This window comes from Perca flavescens, chromosome 19 (assembly GCF_004354835.1).
Source record: "Perca flavescens isolate YP-PL-M2 chromosome 19, PFLA_1.0, whole genome shotgun sequence".
NCBI classification, from domain to species: domain Eukaryota; kingdom Metazoa; phylum Chordata; class Actinopteri; order Perciformes; family Percidae; genus Perca; species Perca flavescens.
The window spans coordinates 27,488,782-27,512,310 of NC_041349.1; the positions used below are offsets into that span (position 1 = coordinate 27,488,782).

Genomic DNA, 23,529 nt, shown 5'->3' on the forward strand with positions numbered 1-23,529 from the left:
ATTTTTTATTTCTATAAGTTTAACTTCAAAATCAACTTACTAAAATGAATAATGACCTCACATCTTATCTTGCTGAAACAAAACAAAAAAAGGGAAAAGAGAAAAGAGGGGAGACAGACTTTCATTTTCTGGGTGAATAGAGGATTGATGCCCCAAGGAATGAATCGGCCCAATCCATCATAGCAAGAGAAGTGCTATGAGCCACTGTATCCAGTAGTGACTCACTCAGTCTTGGCTCAAATTTGACAAAAGTGATGAAGCAATTTTAAGCTCACTTCCCGAAAATTCCGTGGTGAAATTGTAGTGGCGGCATAATGAGGACTGCAATCATGTCTGGAGAGCAGATGTGTCTGTGTCCAATAGCGCGCAGGACAGGGATAGTAATGATGTCCCACCGATGGAATACTGATTGCTCTATTCACCAATACAGGGAGGTCCTTTCTCCCCTCTCAGTTTTCCCCATTCTTTAAAAAACCCTCTCATTTCCGTTGATTTCATCTGTGATTGCTGACAATGGCCCCATCCTTTCCCACTTCCACCCCCATACTGACAGTATCCAGTGGTTGTATCCCTGCACCCTGTTTGCATGTTTCGGCTAGACCATCTTCCCATCAGCATACTCACAGTGTATAAGTGCTGCTCTAGCCCAGCACGTGTCAGTCTGTTGTACACATGTCTAGATGTCTTTTTTTTTTTTTTTTTTTTTTTTTTTTTTTGCATTTTCGTCTCAACCTCAACATTGAAAGCTCTCTTCCTTTCCCCATTTGTCTGGTGTCGTGGTTCCCTGCAATTACGTTTACTCCCCCTACTACTCTCCCATTTTGCTGCATCTTGCCAGGTGGTGTATTTGTTTTTTATTTAATAGTTTGTCTGTTTGTGTTGTGTCTAATGGAATTCTGCCCCCCCCCATCCTCATTGTTCCTGTCATCTTCCCGTTTAAGTGCATGGCTTGTGTGTCACCCTGTTAGCTTGGATGGATTCATTTTGTTTCCTCTTAACCAAAACAAACCCTTGCACATGAAATAACTCATTCAGTCCAATTTTGGACCTGGTTTGAGCAATCAAATTTCAGAGGACTTTTAAAGAATCCTCACCTTCTTATCACTTTGACTAAATTTACAAAAACGGTGTTACTAATCTTACTGTTCGAATCAAACCTTTCTTGTAACTGTACTAACAACCATTTTTGTGTCTGACTTTCCCTTACTTACAAAAGTACTAACCGATTTTGTTCACCCTCCAACCCTTTTAACTCTTTTCGGCACAAAACTAAAATACTCCCCCCCCCCCCCCCCCCACCACCACCTCCCAACCCCCCCTCCCACACACCTTTCTCTCCCCCATCCCCTTGACAACTGTTGCCAAAACAGCACTCGCCCCAAGCCTCCCAACCCTCCCTCCATTTACTAACCGAGATATTTAGCATAATTCAAACTGCATATTCCATAATTATTGATGAAAGACAGATTCTCCTCCTATGATAAATTACTCCCGGCTTAATACACGTTGACAAGCTGCCAGACACCTACCAAAGTCCACCGCCGCCACCTTTTTTTTTATCTTGAACATCCTTCCTTCCTGCTGGTCTGGCTTTGACCTGTGGAGGGGGGCGGGGGGGGAGGGCAGTGTGTATGATCTATTATGATACTTGTGTTAGCCTTCAACTGTATAATGTAATACATTATATTAACTCTGAAATATCACCCGTTGTTTCTCCCTGCAAAAGATCAAATGTAGTGCCAACAAAGGGTAAGTGATACATTTTCAAGGTAAGCTCGCTGCCTCCTCTCTGCACGGATTATGATGTTTAATAAATGAAGGCACCGATAGGTGTCTGTACTTGTTCAGACTGTGCAATTAAGACATTGCTGACAAAGAAACCACCACTGAAAGTAAAAGCTGGATGCTCCAAATCATGAAAGCTTTTGGGAGCTAAGGTAGAACATGACCGGTGTTCCTGCATAGAAGACATGTGCACAGTGAGAGTGAGTCACACAAAGCTATTTTTATTTTATTTCATGTGTCAAAGGCCTGACATGATTTAGCTTCAAACAACTCAAAAGTCTTTTAAATTGGGGATAGGAAATCATAAGCTTCAAGACATGCTTTGATTCTTTTTGTCAGCCCCTCGATACCATCTGGTGATCTCATTCATTCTGATGCACTTCTTTATGGAATAAGTAGCTACTGTGCTTGTTTTACCTTCTGCTCACTCTTTCTCATATCTTGTTTATTTTTATTTTACCCTAGTTGGCACCCAAGTGGCTCCCAGAATTTTGAAAATGTAAGCTTGCTGGAATAAAACACAGTAGTGGTGTATACAGCATCCGGTTAATCAGATCATGTCAGGTATAGCGTTAATGAGTTTTTATGTGCAATAGAAGTGCGGTCAGTGTAATCCCAATTGGAATCGTGTTGACCTTTTTGTTTACTTGATGAGAGGGGGATCTACGTGTTGGAGCGTTCAGTTGCCAGCAGCCTGCAGTCATGGAGCCAGATATGGTCAATGAGCCAGTAACACGCTCAGCAGGACTCCACAAGGAGAAGCGTTATATTTTACCATACACTAGACTACATGTGGAGCCCCATCACAAAAGCTTTGATATGCTGTGGGTAGTTGGTGGTTTATGAGGAACAAGCACACCAAGACAAATTGAATAGAGGGGAGATTGACATTATAACATCATAACATAAACTACCCCCCACAGAATGTGGATGGGTAAAATGCTGTCCATTATTTTGGATTCAGAGCATCCTTCACAGTATATTCCTCCTGTAAACCGCTCCAGTCTGTGTTTTCTGTCATATCTGGGGCACACAGTTGAGCCAGCTCTGTTTGGTTTCTGTTTGTACTGGGCTGAAGAAGTATTTGAAGAGCAGCTGGGTAGACGCCAAAAGGATCCACAGAAGCAGCTTTGTCTGTAATGTAGTGTATGTGTCTTTGTTTAGATAGTCCTAGGTTTGTGGTGGTGTGTTAGTTGCTTGTCTTTGGTATTTGTCAAAGAAAGAGCCAGTTGAGATTTCTTTTTAGTTTTTGTCAGTTTTGTTAACTTTAAAAACTCTAAAAATATATCCAGTCGAATGAAGTTCTCACTGGAAAGAAAAAGAGTAGAGAAGGATGCAAGACGTGTTAATTAGCCAGTTTATTTTTATTGTATTTATCAGGGATTGTTCTCAGATTATCACACCAGGCTACATATGTTTTCTAGAAGGAAACTGTGATCACACAATTACAAGAAACTTATCTTAATGCATGCGCTCAGGTTTCTAAAAGACATTTAATTCCCAGCAAAATAAATCACTTTTGTTTTCATACAGTAAATGATGGAGTAAGCCACCATTTTACGTTAGAACAAGCAATCGCAATCTCTCTGATAGAATATTTTTCTCTTTCATTTAAATAATCACTGTCTGCATTTTGCAACAAATGTATTGAGATAGGAATGCATTGGGATTTTCTTCCAACTGTATGGCTTTTAGGCCAAGAGCGGCAGGGTATTTCCACCAGCAACCCTTGATATCATCACTCTTTCCCTCCTCTGGCCAGTGATGCAAGTGCTTGTAATGCTACTCAGCGGGATGAGTGTGCAGTCTAGCTGAAGCAAAGACTAGCTAGGTCTCGTGAATAATTACAAAGTCACCTCAGAGGAAACACTTGGATATTTGTTTTGCTTTTGTTCATTCTCGACTAACGATGCACATGCTTATTTTGGATCTTTGACATATTGTCTCTGTGGTTTTTTTTAATTGCTGCTTACGTCCAGCCTCTGATTACACAATGAATCTATGAATGTTATACGATTGCCCAAGGGATTTTTCTTTGTGATGCACTGCATACATTTGAAAGCTTTTAGTGGTGGAAGCTGGGAGCTTTATAGGTGTCTGGCAGCTAGCCAATGTTAGTCCCTCATGTCCCCAATCAGCACATCCATTCCTGAAGATGTACCATCAACAACCCTCCACAAAGTATTCTCCCAAATCCAAAGAGCCTAGTTTGGCCTTAAAAGATGTTCTTAAGCATAGAAATTGTACAGGTTATATCTCTACCCTTTGACTCTCCATCCTATCTCATTTCGGGAAGAGGTCATGCCAGGGGTAGATGGCTTTGGCCAAAGTCCGTAGAAACGTTTCAAATGCCATACGTCGCAAGACTTCTGCCCCCCCCTCCCCCTTTGTTTCTGCTCCTTAGCCACCTGTAAGGTCTCTCTCGTCACTGTAGGATAAATGAAGCTGCCCCGCTGAAAGCTTCATCCGAGATCTTCAACGATGACCCCAACACACCAGCACAGCCAACCGCAGATTCCTCATGCCAATACGATCACTCTTTATCTCCAAGTAGTAACAGCAGACATAAAAATGAGTTGCCCTGTTAAAGAAGGGAAGTACGGCAAAAAAAAAAAGAATGAAAAAAAGAGAAGACGGGCACTTAGCTGGGGTGACTGATCTGTTGAGTGCAATTGCTAAGGTTCCCTTTCAGCCTTCTGCTTTTGAATGTTTGCTGCTCTTTATATTGAGTCAAAGTTTCTTTTTGAATAAATGGTATTTTTGCAGATTGAAATTAGAACCACACTTAGATTGGTGTCTCGAGATCCAATGTGCAGAATGAAGTACTGCTAAATGATACTGTAGATGACCAAAATGTGAAGTTGGACCTCGGATGAAATGAAGGAAGCTTTGTGCTAGCATCACTTCTGAGTGTTCAAAGGTTATGAAAAACAGATGGTTGTGTACATGGCTCCCTGCAGTCCTGTATTTAAGCCGTGTGCATTTATGCAGAATAACAGCTGTTGAATCAGAGAAATGAGTACTTTGCTTTCGCCCAGGCCAGCTCTATTAGGATAATTAGACAATAAACTGGTCACTAACTGCAAAACTCCCTTACGAATCAGTCTCATGTGGTAGATGTCTGTGTAGCAACATAGCTAATGCAGCCAAATGATACTAATTAGCTTTTTTCATCAAATACTGCCATGTGCTGATTTGTATTGAGTATATTAAGACAACTTCAGGAAGAATTTAGTGGAGGAAAGTCCTTATGCACATTTCAGATGCATTCTAATTTCAATTGGGCAGAATCTCTTGTCATTTTATTCACTCTTCAGGTGTTCATTGAACTGACGAGGTCTGGTGTTAAATTTCAAACTGTTGCTTCAACTCATCTTGTAAAGTCTTGGGTTACATCAATGCAAGAGGCTTCCCCACATTTGCTGTTGTAATTTAGGTTTAAACTACTTGTGATCAAGCTAGTCATGTTCAGTAATACAAGGACACTCAGACTTCATTTTACAGACATCAAAATACCATTTGAGCTAAAACAGAAAATCTCACAGAGAAGCCTAAACATTTTTTTATGTTTATGCATCTGTTTTTGTTTTTTTTATTAAAATGTTTGGTATATTTAATCTTTTTATGCACAATCCACACTATTTTATACCATCCGGATTTTTTTTTTTTTTTTGATTTTTTTTTTTTTTTAATGGTAGTTCCTGAGTGAAGATTGACAGCAAAAAAGCATTGCAGAATATCTATGCTAATCACAGAGAAAGCCCAGTTGATATTTTAAATATAGCGTAACCTGTAAGATCATTTTTTCGTACTCGCTGCTATATTGACTTTTACATGTCATTTAAGGTGCACTTAATCCAGTGTGGGATACATTTGAAGCCTACTTTAGCCATCACTCCAGGAGGCAGTGATTACACAGCGCTGTTATATTGGGTTTTTTTCTTAGCAACTGCACTCTAGAGTGAAAGCCCCCAGTCCAAGTGGCACCAAAAGCAACCAACCAAGCGATATGTAGGGGGCAACAGCACCTATCGGCGGTGTTTAATCCACTTTCTTCCTTGTTTTTCCTCCTCATTCTTCTTAATTTCTCTCCACTCTCATCATTCTCTACTTCTACCTATCCCTGCTCTATTTCTCTCTCTCCCTCTATCTGTCTGTCTGTCTCTTTTGGGCCATGCCTATACCAGGTGACCATCTCAGTGGATGGTATATTGACCACCACTGGTTACACCCAGGAAGATTACACCATGTTGGGTTCAGATGACTTCTTCTACATTGGAGGGAGCCCGAACACCGCCGACCTGCCCGGATCACCAGTCAGCAACAACTTCATGGGCTGCCTTAAAGATGTGAGTGTGTCTGTGTGATTGTGCAGTCTGTGAATATATGCTGTATGTAGCTGATCACACATGCTAACATGTACACACACGTCTTTGCACTGTATCTCCCTGACTTTGGTGTTTTGAAAGGTTAGTTCGGATTCACCAACGTCGCACAATAAGACAAACAAACTAACCGATGGAGGCAGCAGTAGGCCATCAACTCTTGTATTCTGTGTGGTAAAATTACTGTTTTTGTCAATGGAGTCTGGTGGTTTTAAAAAGAGCAAAGATGGATATAATGGCTTCAGTTCCCCGTCAGAAAGGGGTATCTGATAACGAGGTAAAGTGGTAATATATTCCATCTATAGCGTACACTTAAACTGATATTGATTTTTTTTGGTGGGCTTTTTTTAAGGTGGCTAAAATGATTTTGCTGTACATTGCTTAGCTCCCTTGACGGTACTGCTGCCTGCTTCTCCAAACTGTGTGCGGGCCGACCGACCTCTACTGTAGCTCATACACTGACTACGGATAAGTAGCTCATGAAACCCCACTTCAAAATATCCAAATTATCCTTAAGATCAGTTAGATGGTGTCTCAAAACTATTGCTACAATTTTTTTTGTTTCAAACAAAATGGCATTGAAAAAGAAATCATACATACGTCACAAAGTTGCAGTGAGATTACACATGTTTGAATGTGTCATCCTCACACATACTCCCACAAACACATTTGTGTTAACTCCTCCAGCTATACTGTATACAGTAGATCCCAAATGTTAGAACGGGAGGTGTCAGACATACAGTATCCTGTTTTTTTTTCCTCTCCTCCTAACCACACTGCAGACCAAACACACCCACGGGCATTGCACACACCACAGCGGGATGATAGAAAATCACAAAACAGAGATTTATATAGCCATGCATGCGTACACACACTTATACACAGCCATGTATGCAGTAGTCACGGATGGATGTCTAGAGGACAGTTGCACTATAAAAACTTAATTCCTTCAACTTTTTAGTTTCACCAGGGCTTTAATTCACAGCTTAACAAGCTGTCAAGAGGACCAATCACAGCTTAAAGTATTATGCCCTTGTAAATGTAATGACTTGTATAGAGGCGACGTAACATGGCGCCATCGCATTTCCTCATAAAACCACGCTGATTGAATAAGTAATTACTTTTGCCATCACTTTTAATGGATCACACAGTAATCGCCCTATCTCTAACTTAATTATCCCTGTACAATTACATTTTCATTATTTGGGTTGCTATCAGAATGATCCCTAGTGGGTCTTAAACTTCCCAAGGCGTTTAACTATCCTCTCTCATCAAGACAAGGCTGGATTTACAGTCAATGTACAGACAGAGCACAGTGCACGAGAAAGGGGAGGGGGGGTGTGAACGGTAGAAATGACGACCGGTATAATTGCAACAAAAACAGGTAAAAGTGAAGAGGCAATGTGAGCCCAGTGCTGGGAATGGAAAGTCAGAGTAGATGGTTGGAGAGCAGAGCATTTGGGACTCTGTTGGTTAGACTGAATGATCTCCCAATGATGTCCCAATAAGGGTAGATGCTAGATTGGATCCACCAGACGTGTCCATGTCAAAGGACGTGCCTCATAGCCCGCTTTGTTCTGCTTTGTTCTGCCTTATTCTGTCTTATTCTGCCTCTGATTGGCTTACCCTGGTATTCTTCCACTTAGCCCAACCAATCCCCATTCCCTATGCCTAAACCTAACTACGTCGACCACTCTAGCAGATCCGATCTAGGATCTACCCCCAATAAGCTAAGCGAATGTAACTGGTCGGCTAAACATTTTATTGGATCACAGACAAAAGTAAGCAAAGGAAAGTGAATGAAGAGGTGACAGTTTTGAGGTAAAGGTAAGATATGGTTGGGAGGGAAAGGAAAGCGTCTCAGACCACATTCTGGAGAGAAGCATTGTGAAGATCAGACATCTGCATTCATGTTTGACCTTCTGCCAAGGTCTGCATTTTTCATTTATCTGCTTGGGGTTGGGTCAGCTCACTGCAAAACATGGCTCAAAATGTTGTGTACTCAAGTCAAAACCTTTGTTTTCCACAAATCAAGGGAAGCAGTTTTCTGACAGCATGAGGCAGCCTCTCACAGTTCCTGTATCCTACTGTAGAAAGAGAATTTTAAGATTTCCATGTTGTACTGTTGAATACTTCTGTTGTATGATTACTACATTTGCAGAACTTTAGTTTTTTACATAAAGTTATACAATTAAGAGTCAATACCAGACCCTGTAATTTGTTACTTTTTTGAAGGTGTGTTTACAGTTCAGAAAGACATCCAGACGTGAGTTTACTAGAAGCTGGATCCTTCTGGTGGTTTTCCTGCTGTTTGTGTTTCATGGGCTCAACTTTTCAGCTGCGGTCAAGCTCTAATGACTATATCAGCCCAACTGAGCCAGAAAGGTAACCACGCAGAAAGGCCCTGAGAGTAACAGAGCGCCAGGTAGAGTAGCTTAAAATAAAAAATAAAGTGAGTGGTTAGGGGGTAGACAGTGGTGTGTTTTATCCTGTGCTAGTTCAGTGGCACAGCTCGGATTATCAGTGGTGTTATGGTCCGGGGCAAGGCTTTCATGCCGCCACCATGGTCAAAGGCCTTTGATACGCTTGGCCAGCCCCCTCCAGGCAGCAGCAATCCAAAGGATGAGCACAGCAGAAGAAGAGCAAAATGGGACCAAAAGAGGCACTGAAGCCCTATGAAGTTTATTTTTGCGGTGTGTGTTCTCATACGTGTGTTTGTGTTCAAAGTCACCCACATGCTATGATCATACATTGTGTGTGTGTGTGTGTGTGTGTGTGTGTGTGTGTGTGTGTGTGTGTGTGTGTGTGTGTGTGTGTGTGTGTGTGTGTGTGTGTGTGTGTGTGTGTGTGTGTGTTTTCTCGCGGCCCCCAGTCAGATTGGTGGGGTGTGAAATCAGGTATCTCTGCTCTCAGCCCCCTAGCCTTGTTTCCACAGATTCCTCTCTTCTTTTGCATGTCGCCATCTGTCTCTCCACCGCAAACCTCCGCTTCTCCATCTCTCTCACACGCAGTGACCTTGCTATCACACATTTCACACTCCTCCCTCCATCTCAGCCTCTCTCTCCCCCCCTCTTCCCACCTCTCTCATCACTTCCTCCACCTCTGTCTTCCTCTCATCTTCCCTTTTTTTCGGAGGTCACTTTTGTGTAATTAAGTCCGTAGTAGCGACTGTCAGCACACCATCTTTGCCATCGTGACGGCCAAATTAAAAATTGATTTCTTCGACTGATTCCATGCACTGGATGAATGCCCTGAACCTCCTCCTTGCCCTCACTCTCTTTAACCCCTTCTCCCGTCCTGCCCTCCCAACTTCATATCAGTGCTCTCTCTATCTTCGTCTGCAGCTTCCTCCTCGTCTCACCTTTGTTGCAGGATAAAATCTTCTGGAGTTGTCCTACCACACGTAAACATTATTTGTAGTTGGAAGGGTGCTGCGGCAAAGCCCCTTTCCTCTCTTCCAGTGGTGCTTCCTTATCACTAAGGCAACGGCAATCAATGCAATGCATAGTCAGGCTGTAAGTGCATCACAAACTGCCAGTTAATGGCACTAAAGTCGATTAACTATACAAATATAAAAAAGAAACTGCAACACATGCAACACTGTGATATATAGGCCCGTCAAACATTCACTACCCCAAGTACATCAGGAAAACCAACATGACATCATGACTTTGCGTAAACATACACGCCACTTTCTAAAGCCACGTGGCGGGTTATTGCGAGGCCACGGTTGGGTTTAGGAAAAGAACAAACATGGAAAGCAAACAACACATGTGGGACACGAACCCCAGTCTCCTGGGTGAAAGTCCTGTATTTGACCCATCCTCCACCGCGACCAACCTCTCTATGCGGATTTTCGCCCTTTCATACTACTCGCTACGGCGTCAATTCACACGCAAACGCAAGGTAATGCAAGTCAATTGAGGCCAAACAGCGTTGATAAACACGCTAAACAGCGAGTATGCGTCTTGATAACATGCCAATAATAGCATACGAATTGGTGTGTCATACATACGCCACTTCATGAGGTCAGTCTGGGAAAACAAATATTATTTTTGTACTGCTGACCTGCAGGCTGTTAGATTTGCAGAGTCTCTCAATGACAAAACAAATCAATGGAGTCACCCCTGAGGAAAGCTTTGGCCCAGTCACAGTCCATGTTGGGGCCACACACATTCCACACACATTCTGGGCTATATTTATCAAGCCCAGCCCAAAGTGGGAGTTCCACCCAAAAAGGTGGGAGGATACGCGTAAAGTGTGCCTAATTATATATTCTGCAGTATTTACAAAGACTGCCAGTAATATTCCCTCTATTCTGGAGGGGGAAATTCTCCGCCTCTTAAAAGCAGGTGTAAACCAGCCGCAAGCAACCCAAAGTCAACACAAGGGTTAAACTCCTTGCTACATTACAAATATTGGCATCAGGATCATTTTAAACAGTCATAGCATCAGCAGTGGGAATATCGCAGTCTCGACTCAGACATATCATAGCACCTGTACGGCTTTGCTACAGCGCAATTTACGGTATAGTGGGTTGGAGAAAGGCGTTGATTACCCAATGAACTGGATGTTTGGTAAATACAAAAGTGTGATACGAAAGTATCACAGCGTGCGATTTGTGCGGGTTGGCCATGGCGCTGATAACGCTACATTCGCAAATGTACGTCGATCTGGCCCTCTGATTTCAGCAAGATCACTGAAGTTAATCCAACACAGAACCACCCGGTGGTTCTGCTACCCAAGTCAATCAATCCAGAAGAGAAGTGATCATTAAGTCAAGCTAGTGGACAAACACTGTGTCACTGGACATTATTAACTCCGCTCAATGTTTCAAAGTTTTCAAAACCTTTTTTCAGTGGTCTTTTAATTAGTGGACAAAGCCGGCGAGCTTCTCTGCAGTGGGCGATTTGGCTCGTCAGTTGAGCTGTTTCGACTTGCCCTCTCAATATTGAAGAGCACATATTACAGCCATACACCCTGAAGGATTGGAAAGTATGAAAAGAAAGGCATATGGTCTAGATGCTGAGTTAGCACATACATACAGAATGCACAGATTGTCTGGGTCCTTTGCTCTACAAAGGCCCAGCTTATTTGATCCACCATTCAGAGTGGGCCCTGCACGCCTCACACACTCTGGTGCTCACACATTGTTCTGTCTCTGTTACCCTCCGTCTTCCTGTTATTTGTCATTCACTGCCATATTCTCCTTCCTTCCTTACCGCTGGACACCTCTCCCTTGTATTCCACCTTCTTTTGCATTCTGCTTTTTGTTTCTGGCTATTCTCCTTTTACATTGATATACTTTTGCTGAGACACACTGAAAAACTTAAGTGACTGCGAAAAGATAACTTGTCACAAACTTTTTGCCCTTGTTGAACTGACGACGCTAAACAACAAGCTGGATTCTGGCCCACACGGTCCTTGGATCAAACCTAAAAAAGAAGCTGGTAATGTGAAAAGATTAGAGGTTCAAAGATGATGTGAGCTAGCCCAGTAATAACAAACGCGGTTGCTGTATGTACCACCAATTCTGCTCTTGCTGCAGATCACGTACTATCAAAAGCCAGTCACAGCAGATATTACCGCCAGCTAATTCTGGTTGCCTGTCTTCATGTTGGCTCTGATTTGTGACATGCTGGAAGGCACAAAATCCCTCTGACATTAGAAGTCTTGACATATTGAAAGCTGGCATGATAATCTGTCATTGTGTTTGGGATGTCCCATCTCTGCATAATCAACTAGTTTGAGCACATGCACAACTAAGAGACAAAATGTCACAGAAATGCATTGTTTGGTGTTGATTAGTATGTTGAAAGACTTTTTGTGATGTCAGATGCAGCTTTTGCTACAGCTGCATGTAAATATGGCAGCCCCCTAGTCCCTAATCAGCAATTTGTCTCTTATATTGGGTTGTCTTTTATCCACAGTTGACCTTTTAGGTTAGTGAGTTGTGAGGGTAATGCGAGAGGAAAGCTCATACAGTTTCCTAAATCGAAAAGCTCTTTCGCTCATGACCAGTGTATAAGTATCATCGCTGAATTATAATCTCGATATTTATTTTATACAAGTGGAGTCTTTCTCTGGATGTTGGTGATCTCCTAGGAAACCAAGCAATTATAATGGAAGCCTGGCCATCATCAGTGTTGTCATCGACCCAAGTGTTACTCTAGGAAACATTTTGACTTAAACAACATGATTAGGAATTGTCCTCTCAGGGACACACATTAAATTTCAAGTTAAGTTGACCATTGATTGACAAGAGAATAGTTGATCTGGACCGGCAAAACCTGTTGTTGTGATTGTATTGACTGGGAACTAATTGGGACGAGGTTGTTGGTAGCGAAAGCACTCCGGTATAATATGGTTGTCCCTTTGTAGTCCCAGTAGTATTGACCAATCACTTTTGAGCGGGATTTATTGGCATGCAGGTAAACAGTCCGTGTGGAGAGCAAAAGAGGCGAAAATACATTCAATGAAATGCAATCTGGGAGCCCGTGGACTAACGTCTGACGACGATTTAGCTTTTAATGTATCTGCAGTGATATGCATAAATCTGTTCATAGAGACGTCGTCTCTCAACTCCAACTCGATTTTCGAGTCTCAAGTTGCTAATCGGACCGGGCGCACGGAATGGGAAGTCTTGGCCTGGATCTGCGGACTACACCTGAACCCCAGAAATATGGACTGTTGCCCCCAGAGGCTTAAACACCAGATAGATAGCCGATGCGTTCCGAGATTGAACGGGAACAAGCTTTACCCCTTAACCCTTTGAGGCAGAAAAAAGTAGAAAAAAACATGCAAATTCTTCATTGTAGCCACCCAACACTAGCTTAGACTTGGACTTGTACTCATCCACATTGTAGATACTAAGTGGCCTGAGAGTCATCTGTTGCACCATGTTGCCAGCTTTATTTCCTGCCTCAGCTTTTCCCCTACATGCTGCATGAGTCGTTGTAAAAAGCAGAACCCAAGGCTGCATATTTGTGTAAAAATGGAGCAGCATAGATAAACAAAAATAAATGCCTCAAAATAAATCAAATGAAATAAATCTTCTCCCCCCTCACACTGCCTTTTCTCTCTTTCACCTACCCCTCTCTTTTTCTAACACCTTAAGCTAGAAGAGATCACGCCTTATTAGCTGCAAGTTTTAGCGTTATCGTGGCTAATTACCAGGACTAATTTTGCTAAAGATCACATTATGAGGCAGCGTGTCCAAAGAAGGAGATAACCAAAGGAGGCTTAGGTTCAAGAATAACCCAGCATACCGGTATCTGTGTTCCTGTGGTTCATGCTGTGCCTGTGTGTAGGTGTGTTGTTTGAGAGAGAGAGAGAGAGAGAGAGAGAGAGAGAGAGAGAGAGAGAGATTGTGTGTGTTTGCATGGCATGCATTTGAAAAAATAGGTAAGATTGGAGGGCGTTTGAAATAGATAGCGTGAAAGACAATGAGGAATGACAGCAGCAGTCTGGTGAAATTAGATAGTCAAAAACCAATACAGTGAACGCCATTGCACAAGATGAGCCTCTCAGTGGTGCAAATGCAAAAACAGGCCAATGCAAAAACAAGCAAGTGCAAGCAAATGGTGACTTAATACACAGGTTATAATTCAGCATTCATGCTTGGGCTAGGCAGAAGTTGGCAGATAATTTCTTCTTTAAGAAGCAGGATGGAGCTGATAATCAGTATTCTATTGGTGGATCCAGATATCTAGGTGGTGCCTAATGTCACTCTTCTAAAATTGAATCCTGGCAAAAAAGATTTGGGAAGTTTATGTTCACTGTTATCTCAAATAGGTTTTCAAATCTTAAGTTGATTTTCATAGTCTTCTAAAAGGAATGGATATCAACGTCTCTGAAGGTAGGAAATCAATATAAGACCGTATGGTGTAATAATATCAGTTCAGAGTTTGAAGTTAACAGGCGAAAGCAAGGCAAACCACTGACGTGGCGCTAAAGAAACCATATTAATGCTTGCACCGCAATATCAGTACTATAACCGCCAAGAGCTGTATCATTTTCTTCCCGCTGATGGGCCATTAACCTCTCCATCTCTATAGCGCTGCGTTAATCTCTAAAGCAGCTAGGACACATGCAGCCCCCGCACCATATTCACAGCCAGATCACTTATCTAACAGCTTGAACCCCCCCAAAAAACGGGTGTACTCTTTGCAGTGTACAATAAAATGAGCTGTCTGCCGATGCAGTAATAGTAGTTTGTCGTTTAGTTCAGTCAACACAAAATCTCTAACGTTTGTCGTGAAAAACAACACCGAAAACCCCTGTATTTTCTAAACATTATTCTATAATTATGTCAAGAAAGCCATGTGCAGAATAGGTATTTAGAAAAAGTCAGGGCAGGAGGGAAACAGCTAGCCTCGTGAGACCGTCCTGATCTTGGGAGCTCCAGTTTTCCACTCGCAGATCAGTCTGGCATCTTGAGGCAGAGAAAATTTGGAGCCGTTAGCCAAACGACCGGGCCAATCAGCGTTGGTTTTGTGGTGGGTTAGGTGGTGATAGACCGATGGTTTATCCAATCAGCTAACCAGTATTATCAGCCCTAATTCTGTTAGCCGCTCGCTAAAGTTTTTTTTCTCTTGGATCCTTCTTTTGGAATATGGTCCGGGAACCTGAAATGGTGCCTTTTATTCCTAAATTCTCGTTACACAAACGGCAAATATCCTTTACCGACATGTTGCTTGCATGCTGAGCTTACGAGCTATGCTTTGCCTGCAGCAGCAGGGGTGGGCTTGTGGTTGTATTTTCATACGCTTTGTGGATCTGATTGGTTGATATGGCCCGTCCATCACCAACATAGGTGATAGACAGATGGTTCATCCAATCAAATAACCAGTATTCCGCCCCTTCCCAAAAGTTCTCCAACGGAAAGTTCCCAGATGGATATGCCGAGCAAATGCGAAGCAATCCATCTGGCGGAGTCAGGTTAGGAAACAATAGCAAAAACAATGAAGGAATAATTAAATTTTTCTCATCACAGTGTTCAGTGTTGTGGGCCATTGCAGTTCAAGTGTTAAACACAATGAGCAGGGAGCCTTTCTGTGTCTTTACTCAGTGACAATTCAACAGAACACGTCTGCTGCCGGGATCAAACCTGAGACTTTACAATAGCAGAACAATCTTCTTATCTAACTTAGTAGCTGTGACTGCAACAGAAAACAAAGCTAGAGAAAAAAAACTGTCTCTACATTCCCATTACCTGTCAGGGAGTTGTGTTTTGTGTGTGTGTGTGTGTGTGTGTGTGTGTGAGAGAGAGAGAGAGAGAGAGAGAGAGAGAGAGAGAGAGAGAGAGAGTGTGTGAAGAGCACTAGAATCAGGAGAGAAAACACTCACACACATAAAAAGGCAAAAACCTCAGCTGCTTCACAGTATTACCTTGAGGACGGCCTCGCAAAACATTGTCTACAGAGCGTTTAACAAATAAAAAGAGAACTGAAAAAATGGAGGACAAGGATAATTTACTTTGCCTTTGTCACTTAATCCATTATGAGTGCATATAGTGAGGCATAGACACACACTTTGATGAAATACGGCTCTATTGTTCCAGCTCAAAGGCTGTCAGAGACATTTACATTAAGGCCGCAGGCAACATTCACTTCTCCCTGCGTCTGAGTATCCCCTGGATCCTTTTAATTATTTTTTTTTTCAATTTATATACAGTATGTTGACATATCTGAGCTGCAGCTTTTTGTACAACAACAAAAATAGTTTGTACGCCTTATGGATTTGACCAAGACTTAATAGTCTTTAAAGTGGTAAACAGAGCTTGATGCACTGAGCATGTTGTGCACCTGCACAACCCCAACACACACATAGACGTCAATGGAAGCATGCCTTGAACAACTAAGTGACACTAAGTGGTTGCTCAGTGTTAAAAGGGTGAAGGATTGCCTTTCCAAATCATAGAACATTACAAGTAACACAAGTAATCTCAATCAACATCCTCCTGTTGGTTTTAAAGGCACTATATGGTTCAGCTCCCCAGTATACAGTATTTCTGACCTCTCAGGTCTTCAGACGTTTATCTGTGTTTTTTGCCCCCAACGGCTCCTTCCAGGCAGCGCTGCCTGGAAGGCACTAAGATTAGGCACTGCTTATGGTTAGGGTTAGAGTTAAGGTTAGGGTTAGGTGCCTTGGAGGAGCCGTTGGAGGCAAAAAACACCATTAAGCTCTTCAGACTGTGGCTTTGTGGTTGCATCCAGAACAAGTCTCACATACAACAAGACCCTCCTCCACAGCGCCGCGGAGGAGGGTCTGGCTGGTCCACACAACATTCCGGGATGGGAGAAAAACTTGCTCTGTTTTATTGGCATTTCTTTAAACCAATCACAATCGTCTTGGGCGGACGGAGCCACGGTGCCTCTGCAAAATAGCCTCGGGAAAGAACTTGTTTTGGTGGAACATGTGTACGTTCAAAAGTAGTTTTAGTCGTGCAACAGAAAACTCAGATTGGACAGATAGTCTAGCTAGCTGTCTGGATTTACCCTGCAGAGATCTGAGGAGCAGTTAACCATAGTCCTCCAAAATCCACCGGAGGTTAGAATGCCAACACAGAGGAAGCTAAATGTGATAGGCATCAGGCCTCTTTTTTTATGTAAGACACATTAAATGTCTTTGTAATGAAATGTGCTCATATAAACTAGATTTCTTGGTTAGGGGGAACAGGGTGATAGAAAAACCGCTTCTGTAACATGTTATCAACTTGGTTTCACACTGCTGTTCAAGAGAAAGTCATGTATTTCATTCATGTCTTGATTCATCATTTCCCCATGCTGACAAGACATTCCAGTAGCCACTATAACCGACACTTGAAATTGATTTGGGCAATTAGGATGCATCTGCAGGATTATGGACAGGGTATTCTTCTCTGTTGCAGCTGCATTTAGTTTTTAGGCTATAGGAAGTCCAATTTTAATAATAATAATAATGCTATATTTGGAAATCACACGTCTCCACCAATATTTTATAAAAAAATATAACTTTGTAACCACTCGCTGTCCTCTCTGCTCTCCAGGTGGTGTACAAGAACAACGACTTCAAGCTGGAGCTGTCAAGGCTGGCCATCGAGCGCGACCCTAAAATCACCCTGAATGGTGACTTGGTGTTTCGCTGCGAGGACGTGGCGGCCCTGGACCCCGTCACCTTTGAGACCCCCGAGTCCTACATCTCCCTGCCCAAGTGGAACACCAAGAAGACGGGATCCATCTCCTTCGACTTCCGCACTACGGAGCCCAGCGGGCTCCTGCTGTTCAGCCACGGCCGTCCTCAGGGTCCCAAAGAGCAGAAGCCTGGTAGGGAACTGAAGACTGATTACTTTGCCATGGAGCTGCTGGAGGGGTATTTGTACCTGCTGATCGATATGGGCTCCGGGAAAACAAAGCTGAAGGCCAGCAACAAGAAGGTCAATGATGGGGAATGGTGCCATGTGGATTTCCAGAGGGAAGGGAGGAAAGGTGAGGAGTGCTTTCAACGTTTAAGGGCGCTTTCACACCTTCCTCATTTAGTGTGGTTGAATTGCACTAGAGTTTGTTTGCCCTGCTTACAGGTACGAATGCAGCAATCAATCGCACTCGGTTGCGCACCAAAAGCGGACCAAACAAGCCTACCGAGAAATCCTTGATAAGGATGTTTCGGTACGCTTTTAGTTGAACTCTGGAGCGGTTTGTTTGTGGACGTGATCCGTACTCGAACTGCACCAACTATATATAGCCTACTCCGCAAGTCTGAGCTAATGTCTCCTGTAGTCAGGTGTGTTTAGCAATTTGCAATGCGGCAGATCACTGTAGCAGCTTGCAATGTTTCTCTCACAGAAACAGCAGTCAAGCTCGCCGTCGGTCACTCGCGTCTCCGTGGTCAAACCAGCCGCCGCTAAAGTTAAGAGACAGACGCCGTCAGAGCAGAGGGAAGTGTCGGTGACCAGAACAGACGTAGTAACTTCGCTCGCGAAACAATGTCTGATTATTTAAATGAAATGAGCTGGTTTGACGACTAGACCAAAACACAGGATCTGCTTCCTGTATTTACTTTCTTGCTCCCGCCTCAGACACATCTGACCAATAAGAGGAGTGAATGTTCTTGCCTGATTTGTAGTGACACATTTTGGCACGCTTGGATTTTTCCAGGTAGAAAACGAAACCAAACTAAGGGGAAACCGCTCCACGTTAACAAACTCATCAACCGATTGGGACCAAAGCAAAGTGACAACTGATCTAGAATTTGACTGTGCATTTTAGAAAATAGTAAATTGGGGTGGTATCATCATCAATGAGGATTTATTTTTGAATTCACCCAATCCACAGTCATCATGTATTCTGTTTACAGTTTTCACAGTTTAACAATGTCTCAACAAAAAATATCCTTTGTGTCATTTTCTTGTATGTAGACTAGTGAAAATGCAAAGGGAATAGCAAGACATAGCTCTACAGAACTCACAGCCCTGACTAAACACGCATTGGCTCTTTTATGCTTTACACTTGAGGCTAGACATTCGTTACTAGCTCCACACTATTTTACAAAACCACAAACATGCACTTTGACCAAACATGTGCTTAATCTATTAGTGTCGTCCCTATATTTTGTAGCTTCTTTAAACATGAGAGTGTTAAGATTTTACTGGATGTGTCCTGCATGTGGGCACAAACAGGAGCATCTGCATGCTTGAGTGTCTGGTGTCTGATGAATGATCTGTAGGTGGGCAAGCACCTTGAACATTATATCTCCCTCTAATGGCATCTTATAATGAATGTGTGTGTGTGTGTGTGTGTCTGTCCTCATGCGCATGCATGTGATCTCACCGCTGCTCCTGCTGTAATTGGCTTTTAATAGAAAATTAAGACGGAGTCGTTAATCACTGAAAGATAGAGGGCCTTTTGTTTCACCCACTCCCTGCTGCATTCTGCTTCCCTTCTCCTCCATTTAGCCTATTACAGGCACATTAGACAGACACACACACATACACACATACACACTCTACTGTCATCTATTCTTCCTGTCACTTGTATGTCCCTGTCTGTGCTCTTTGTCCCTCAATTATCCACTTACTGCTCCTCCCACCCAACCATTTGCCGCTTGCCCACTCAGTCACCCACTCACACACCTATCCAGACCACAGACTTCTTCAGTGTCTTTGAGTCATTAAAACACACATTAAGTCTCTCACTAAATACAATATGCGTGCTCCGACACATGCAAACAAACACACAAGTTGCACACCATATGTATTTCCGTAGCTAGATGTATGCGTTTACCTGTGTATCAGAAACATTTTCATATTTAACAGATAACTTGTTTGTGTATCTGTCTTTTAGGATCTATCTCAGTTAACAGCCGCAGCATGCCCTTCAGCTCCCCAGAGGGCAGTGAAATCCTGGACCTGGACAGTGATATGTACCTAGGCGGGCTGCCCGAGTCTAAGTCGGACCTCATCCTGCCGCCAGAGGTGTGGACGGCGCTGCTTAACTACGGCTACGTGGGCTGCGTCCGCGACCTCTTCATTGATGGCAAGAGCCGCGATGTCCGCCGCCTGGCTGAGATCCAGAGCGCGTTCGGTGTCAGCAGCTTCTGCACCCGGGAGCTGCAGAAGAAGTGCAGCAGCACCCCCTGTGGCAACGCAGGTCTCTGCAAAGAGGGCTGGAACCGCTACATATGCGATTGCATCGGCACCGGATACCTGGGTACCAACTGTGAGATAGGTAAGGAGGCTGACGTTGAAGGGAATTTGTATCTCTACGGGTGAAGGGACCAAGACTTGAAGACAATGCATGGTTTGCAATAACACACAATTGTGTTGTGCACAATTCAGAAAATAAATGCCACTGTATCATCCCAAACCACACACTGACCTTTCCTACAGTGAAGCAGAAAATACAGATGGTCAACAAACAAAACAATGAGAATGTTAAATGATCGTTAATGTGAAATGGAAAACAAGTGCGGGAGGAGCCTTTCAGCAACGTGCTGCCTTGTGTTTCACACAACCAAGCAGTTGCTGTATAGTAAGAGTAAGGGCTCCACAGGGAGCCATGTGTGGGCCCGAGGCTGGGTGGCATCACGGCCCGCTGGCTGGGAGGGGGGAGCGGAGGCTGAAGCACTGAGATGCCGGCAGTGGTGTGACAGAGCAGCAAGGCCTACCGCCGCCATCTGTGTCAGTCACGCAAACCCAGGTGGCGCATACGCCACAGTGAGGGGATGGCGGGGGGCTAGTCAAATAGCACCCCATACATCTGATTCCTTTCAATTAGCTGCAGGCGCCTCCCTTCACGGTTTGTCTTTGCACGTCCGTGGGGGTGAGTGAGCCATCGCAGTATTGGATTTTGAGGGACAAGGAGGGTAATGAGGGAAGGCGAGATTGGATTCAAATCAGGATAGTGGAGGTAGAGGATGAAATGTCTTTATTTTGAAGGGTGATATTTAGACAGTTTTGGCAGGTGCTCGGATGACAGGTGTGGTTTCAGTGATGCTCTTTTGCCATCTAGTGGAGCCTTGTGTTATTGCAGAGATGTGACAGAGGGCACTGTTCTTATAACCAGCCATATATTACTCTGTGTCATTAGACTGAGAGCATAGATTAACAGAGTGTAAAGACAATCAAATCAATGATATTGACTAGAGGGAGAAATCCCAGGGCATATTACATGATGCCTCCAAGCCACAAACAACTGGTGTTTGGAGCTGTTATTGGGATGATAATGAATTTTTTTTTGTGCACTATAGATTATTTTGATGAATTGATTGGTCCAGCATGTGCAAATCTATGTTGTAAACTTTTTAAACATCACTGCTTTTTACCAGATTTTTCTCGGATCTTTTAGCATCATTTTCGAAAGCCCAAATGTTTCATTTACCTTGTGGCAGTGACTCATGTTAGCCTATGGTGATGCACATCGACCCGCACTGCAAAATAAGAGCAGAACTCAGGGAACTGTCACTCCACACAGCAGTCTATTTATGGCATGGCTGATTCTAGAGAGAGTAAGCACGGTCGTGTCTAGTGTGTGAAAGGATGTCTCGGAAACCAGCTGCACTTTTGTTTTTGACATTTCTCTCAGCTTGAGGACAGTCTGTCTTTGGATGTGTCATGAATATTTCTGTTTTCTGTTTTCATTTTGTGCTGTGGGTGGTAGATTTGTCATCTGATGAAAATGGGTATGTGGATTCTGCACTCACCAAACATTAGCGTGCCACAAATGAAGACACAATGAAATTGACATGGTACACTAATGAAGATGCAATTTCAAAAAACACAAAAAGAGACAAAGGCTTGGGGGTGTAGTGAACATGCAGTGATCAAACTGTTAACCAATGCAGATTTATGAGAAGTCCAGAAATGATTGATATTATCTTTTGATCACTGTAAGGTTTTCACTTTTTGTTCACATTTGGCATCATCACTGAATGTTCTGTTGATCTAATGTTGTAGATCCAAATTACCTTTAGTTTGACAAATAGGGGATTTAGTTATATTTGAAATGGTTACAAGGCAGAAACAGAAAAAAAGTGTCACATATAAGGCTAAAGTAAACGGTCAAATCTTGTACTTTTTTTAATTATATATAATGACATTAAAAATGCATGTTTTCTAAATCTAGTTCTAACTAGATGTCAAGTATTTGGTGTAACTGGGATTTCAGTAGGAAGATTTTCCAAAAGATAGCTAAATGGGTTTCCATGCCGTGTAGACTGACATTGAATTTGACAGATGCTTGAACTTGGCTGTCGATACTGGACTGTCCTATCCAATCGACCTCAATTTTTTTTTATTTGTTTGTTTATTTAACAGGGACCATACAAGCAAACATAGTTACAATACAAAGCCCGTAACTGATGCGCAGCATATAGAGTTTATAGCTAATGCTAATTCTCAACTCTTGTCCCTGGTTGGGCATTTCTAATGTCTATGTCCCGGCTCTATGTGAGTCTTGACCTCTCCTGTGCAGTGTGTCACCCACTCGTCACTGTCCCTCTTCTGTCCTCTGCCTCACCCCTATCCAGAGGCGACGGTGCTGAGTTACGACGGCAGCATGTACCTGAAGATCATCATGCCGGTCACCATGCACACGGAGGCCGAGGACGTGGCGCTGCGCTTCATGTCCCAGCGGGCGTATGGCCTGCTCATGGCCACCACCTCCAAGGAGTCGGCAGACACCCTGCGACTGGAGCTGGACGGAGGCCGCGTCAAGCTCACCGTGAACCTCGGTAGGCCACCGTGACCCAGCGTGGTTGTCCCTGCTTACCTTTCCCTTACCATCCCTTGTCTCCTCATCTTCACTCTGTATTTTAGCATTAGATACTGCTGAAACTTAGGAGGAAGTTTTGACATTTTGAGTTTTTGTTCATTTTTTTTTTTTCTCATTGTCAGATAGTTGGTGGGGACAAGCTTCTAAATTTGTCCCTCAGTTATGTCAGATTTGTTTTGTACGATTCATTTAAAGGAATACGCCACCGTTTGTTGAAATAGTGCTCATCACGGTCTCCCCTGGCTGTAGATAGGTGGGCCAACGCATTTTTTGTCTCAGTGCCAGTAATTAGGTTGTTTTTTTGTCTTTTATTGGCTCACTTTTACTCACAACATGCTAACCGGCAACATAGGATTCCATTCACTAAGCTAAGCTAACTGGTGGCGGCGCTGCTGGTGTTGCACCGGACTAAAACAATGCATGCCCAAAAAATTCGTTGGCCCACCTATCTACAGTTAGGGGAAACCATGATAAGCCCTATTTCAACAAACGGTGTCATATCCCTTTAATTTAATAGGAACATTTGGCAGTACAGTAAGCTAACAAGCTAGTTTATGCCCATCGCTGCCCATTGGTTTAAATGACAAAAACTAAAGGTTTAAAGGCTATTTATTTGAGAAAACTGAGGTACAAATACAGAAACCTATCCTCCACAAACTGATAAAGTGTTTGCTGCAGGAAAATTAGACTATAAGTAAGAATATAAAAAGGTATCCCCCCATTTTGCCCTGTGTGGGGAAGCCACCCTGCAGTCATTTCTGTTCCATATTATTTGACCCCTGGTCCCACCTCCATCCCCTCTGCATTAACCCAGTGTGAAGCCTCATAGCGCCTCCTCCTGTTTAAATGCTCCATCTCTATCAGTATCCCTGGCCTTTACCCCACTAACCTGTCTCTAGAAGCTTCAAGGTGGCCTTGCTCCTGTGTCGCTCCTCCTCGTGGTTCTGCTCTATTGTTAGCTGAGAGGCTGGTCGGCTCCACTTCTCCCCGGCAACGGCGCTAAGAGGAGATAAGAATCCTCATCCTAAGTAATTACAGATGAGTTCAAAGCAGACGGGGCTGTAAAGAGGTCTGAAAGGCAATCTTAGTGGGTAGAAGGTCAGTGAAGT

The 23,529-nt window shown here is 43.2% G+C and overlaps 1 protein-coding gene across 2 annotated transcripts in view; it reads left to right on the top strand.

Moving 5' to 3' along the window:
• The window catches only part of nrxn2b (neurexin 2b), a 760,536-nt gene that overhangs the window by 343,276 nt on the left and 393,731 nt on the right, over nt 1–23,529 (top strand). For both annotated transcript variants that reach the window (XM_028564156.1, XM_028564158.1), the window contains exons 7-10: nt 5,973–6,134; nt 17,200–17,638; nt 19,493–19,876; nt 22,176–22,379. In XM_028564156.1, coding sequence (XP_028419957.1) covers nt 5,973–6,134; nt 17,200–17,638; nt 19,493–19,876; nt 22,176–22,379 — 1,189 coding nt within the window. The remainder of the gene's footprint in view (nt 1–5,972; nt 6,135–17,199; nt 17,639–19,492; nt 19,877–22,175; nt 22,380–23,529) is intronic.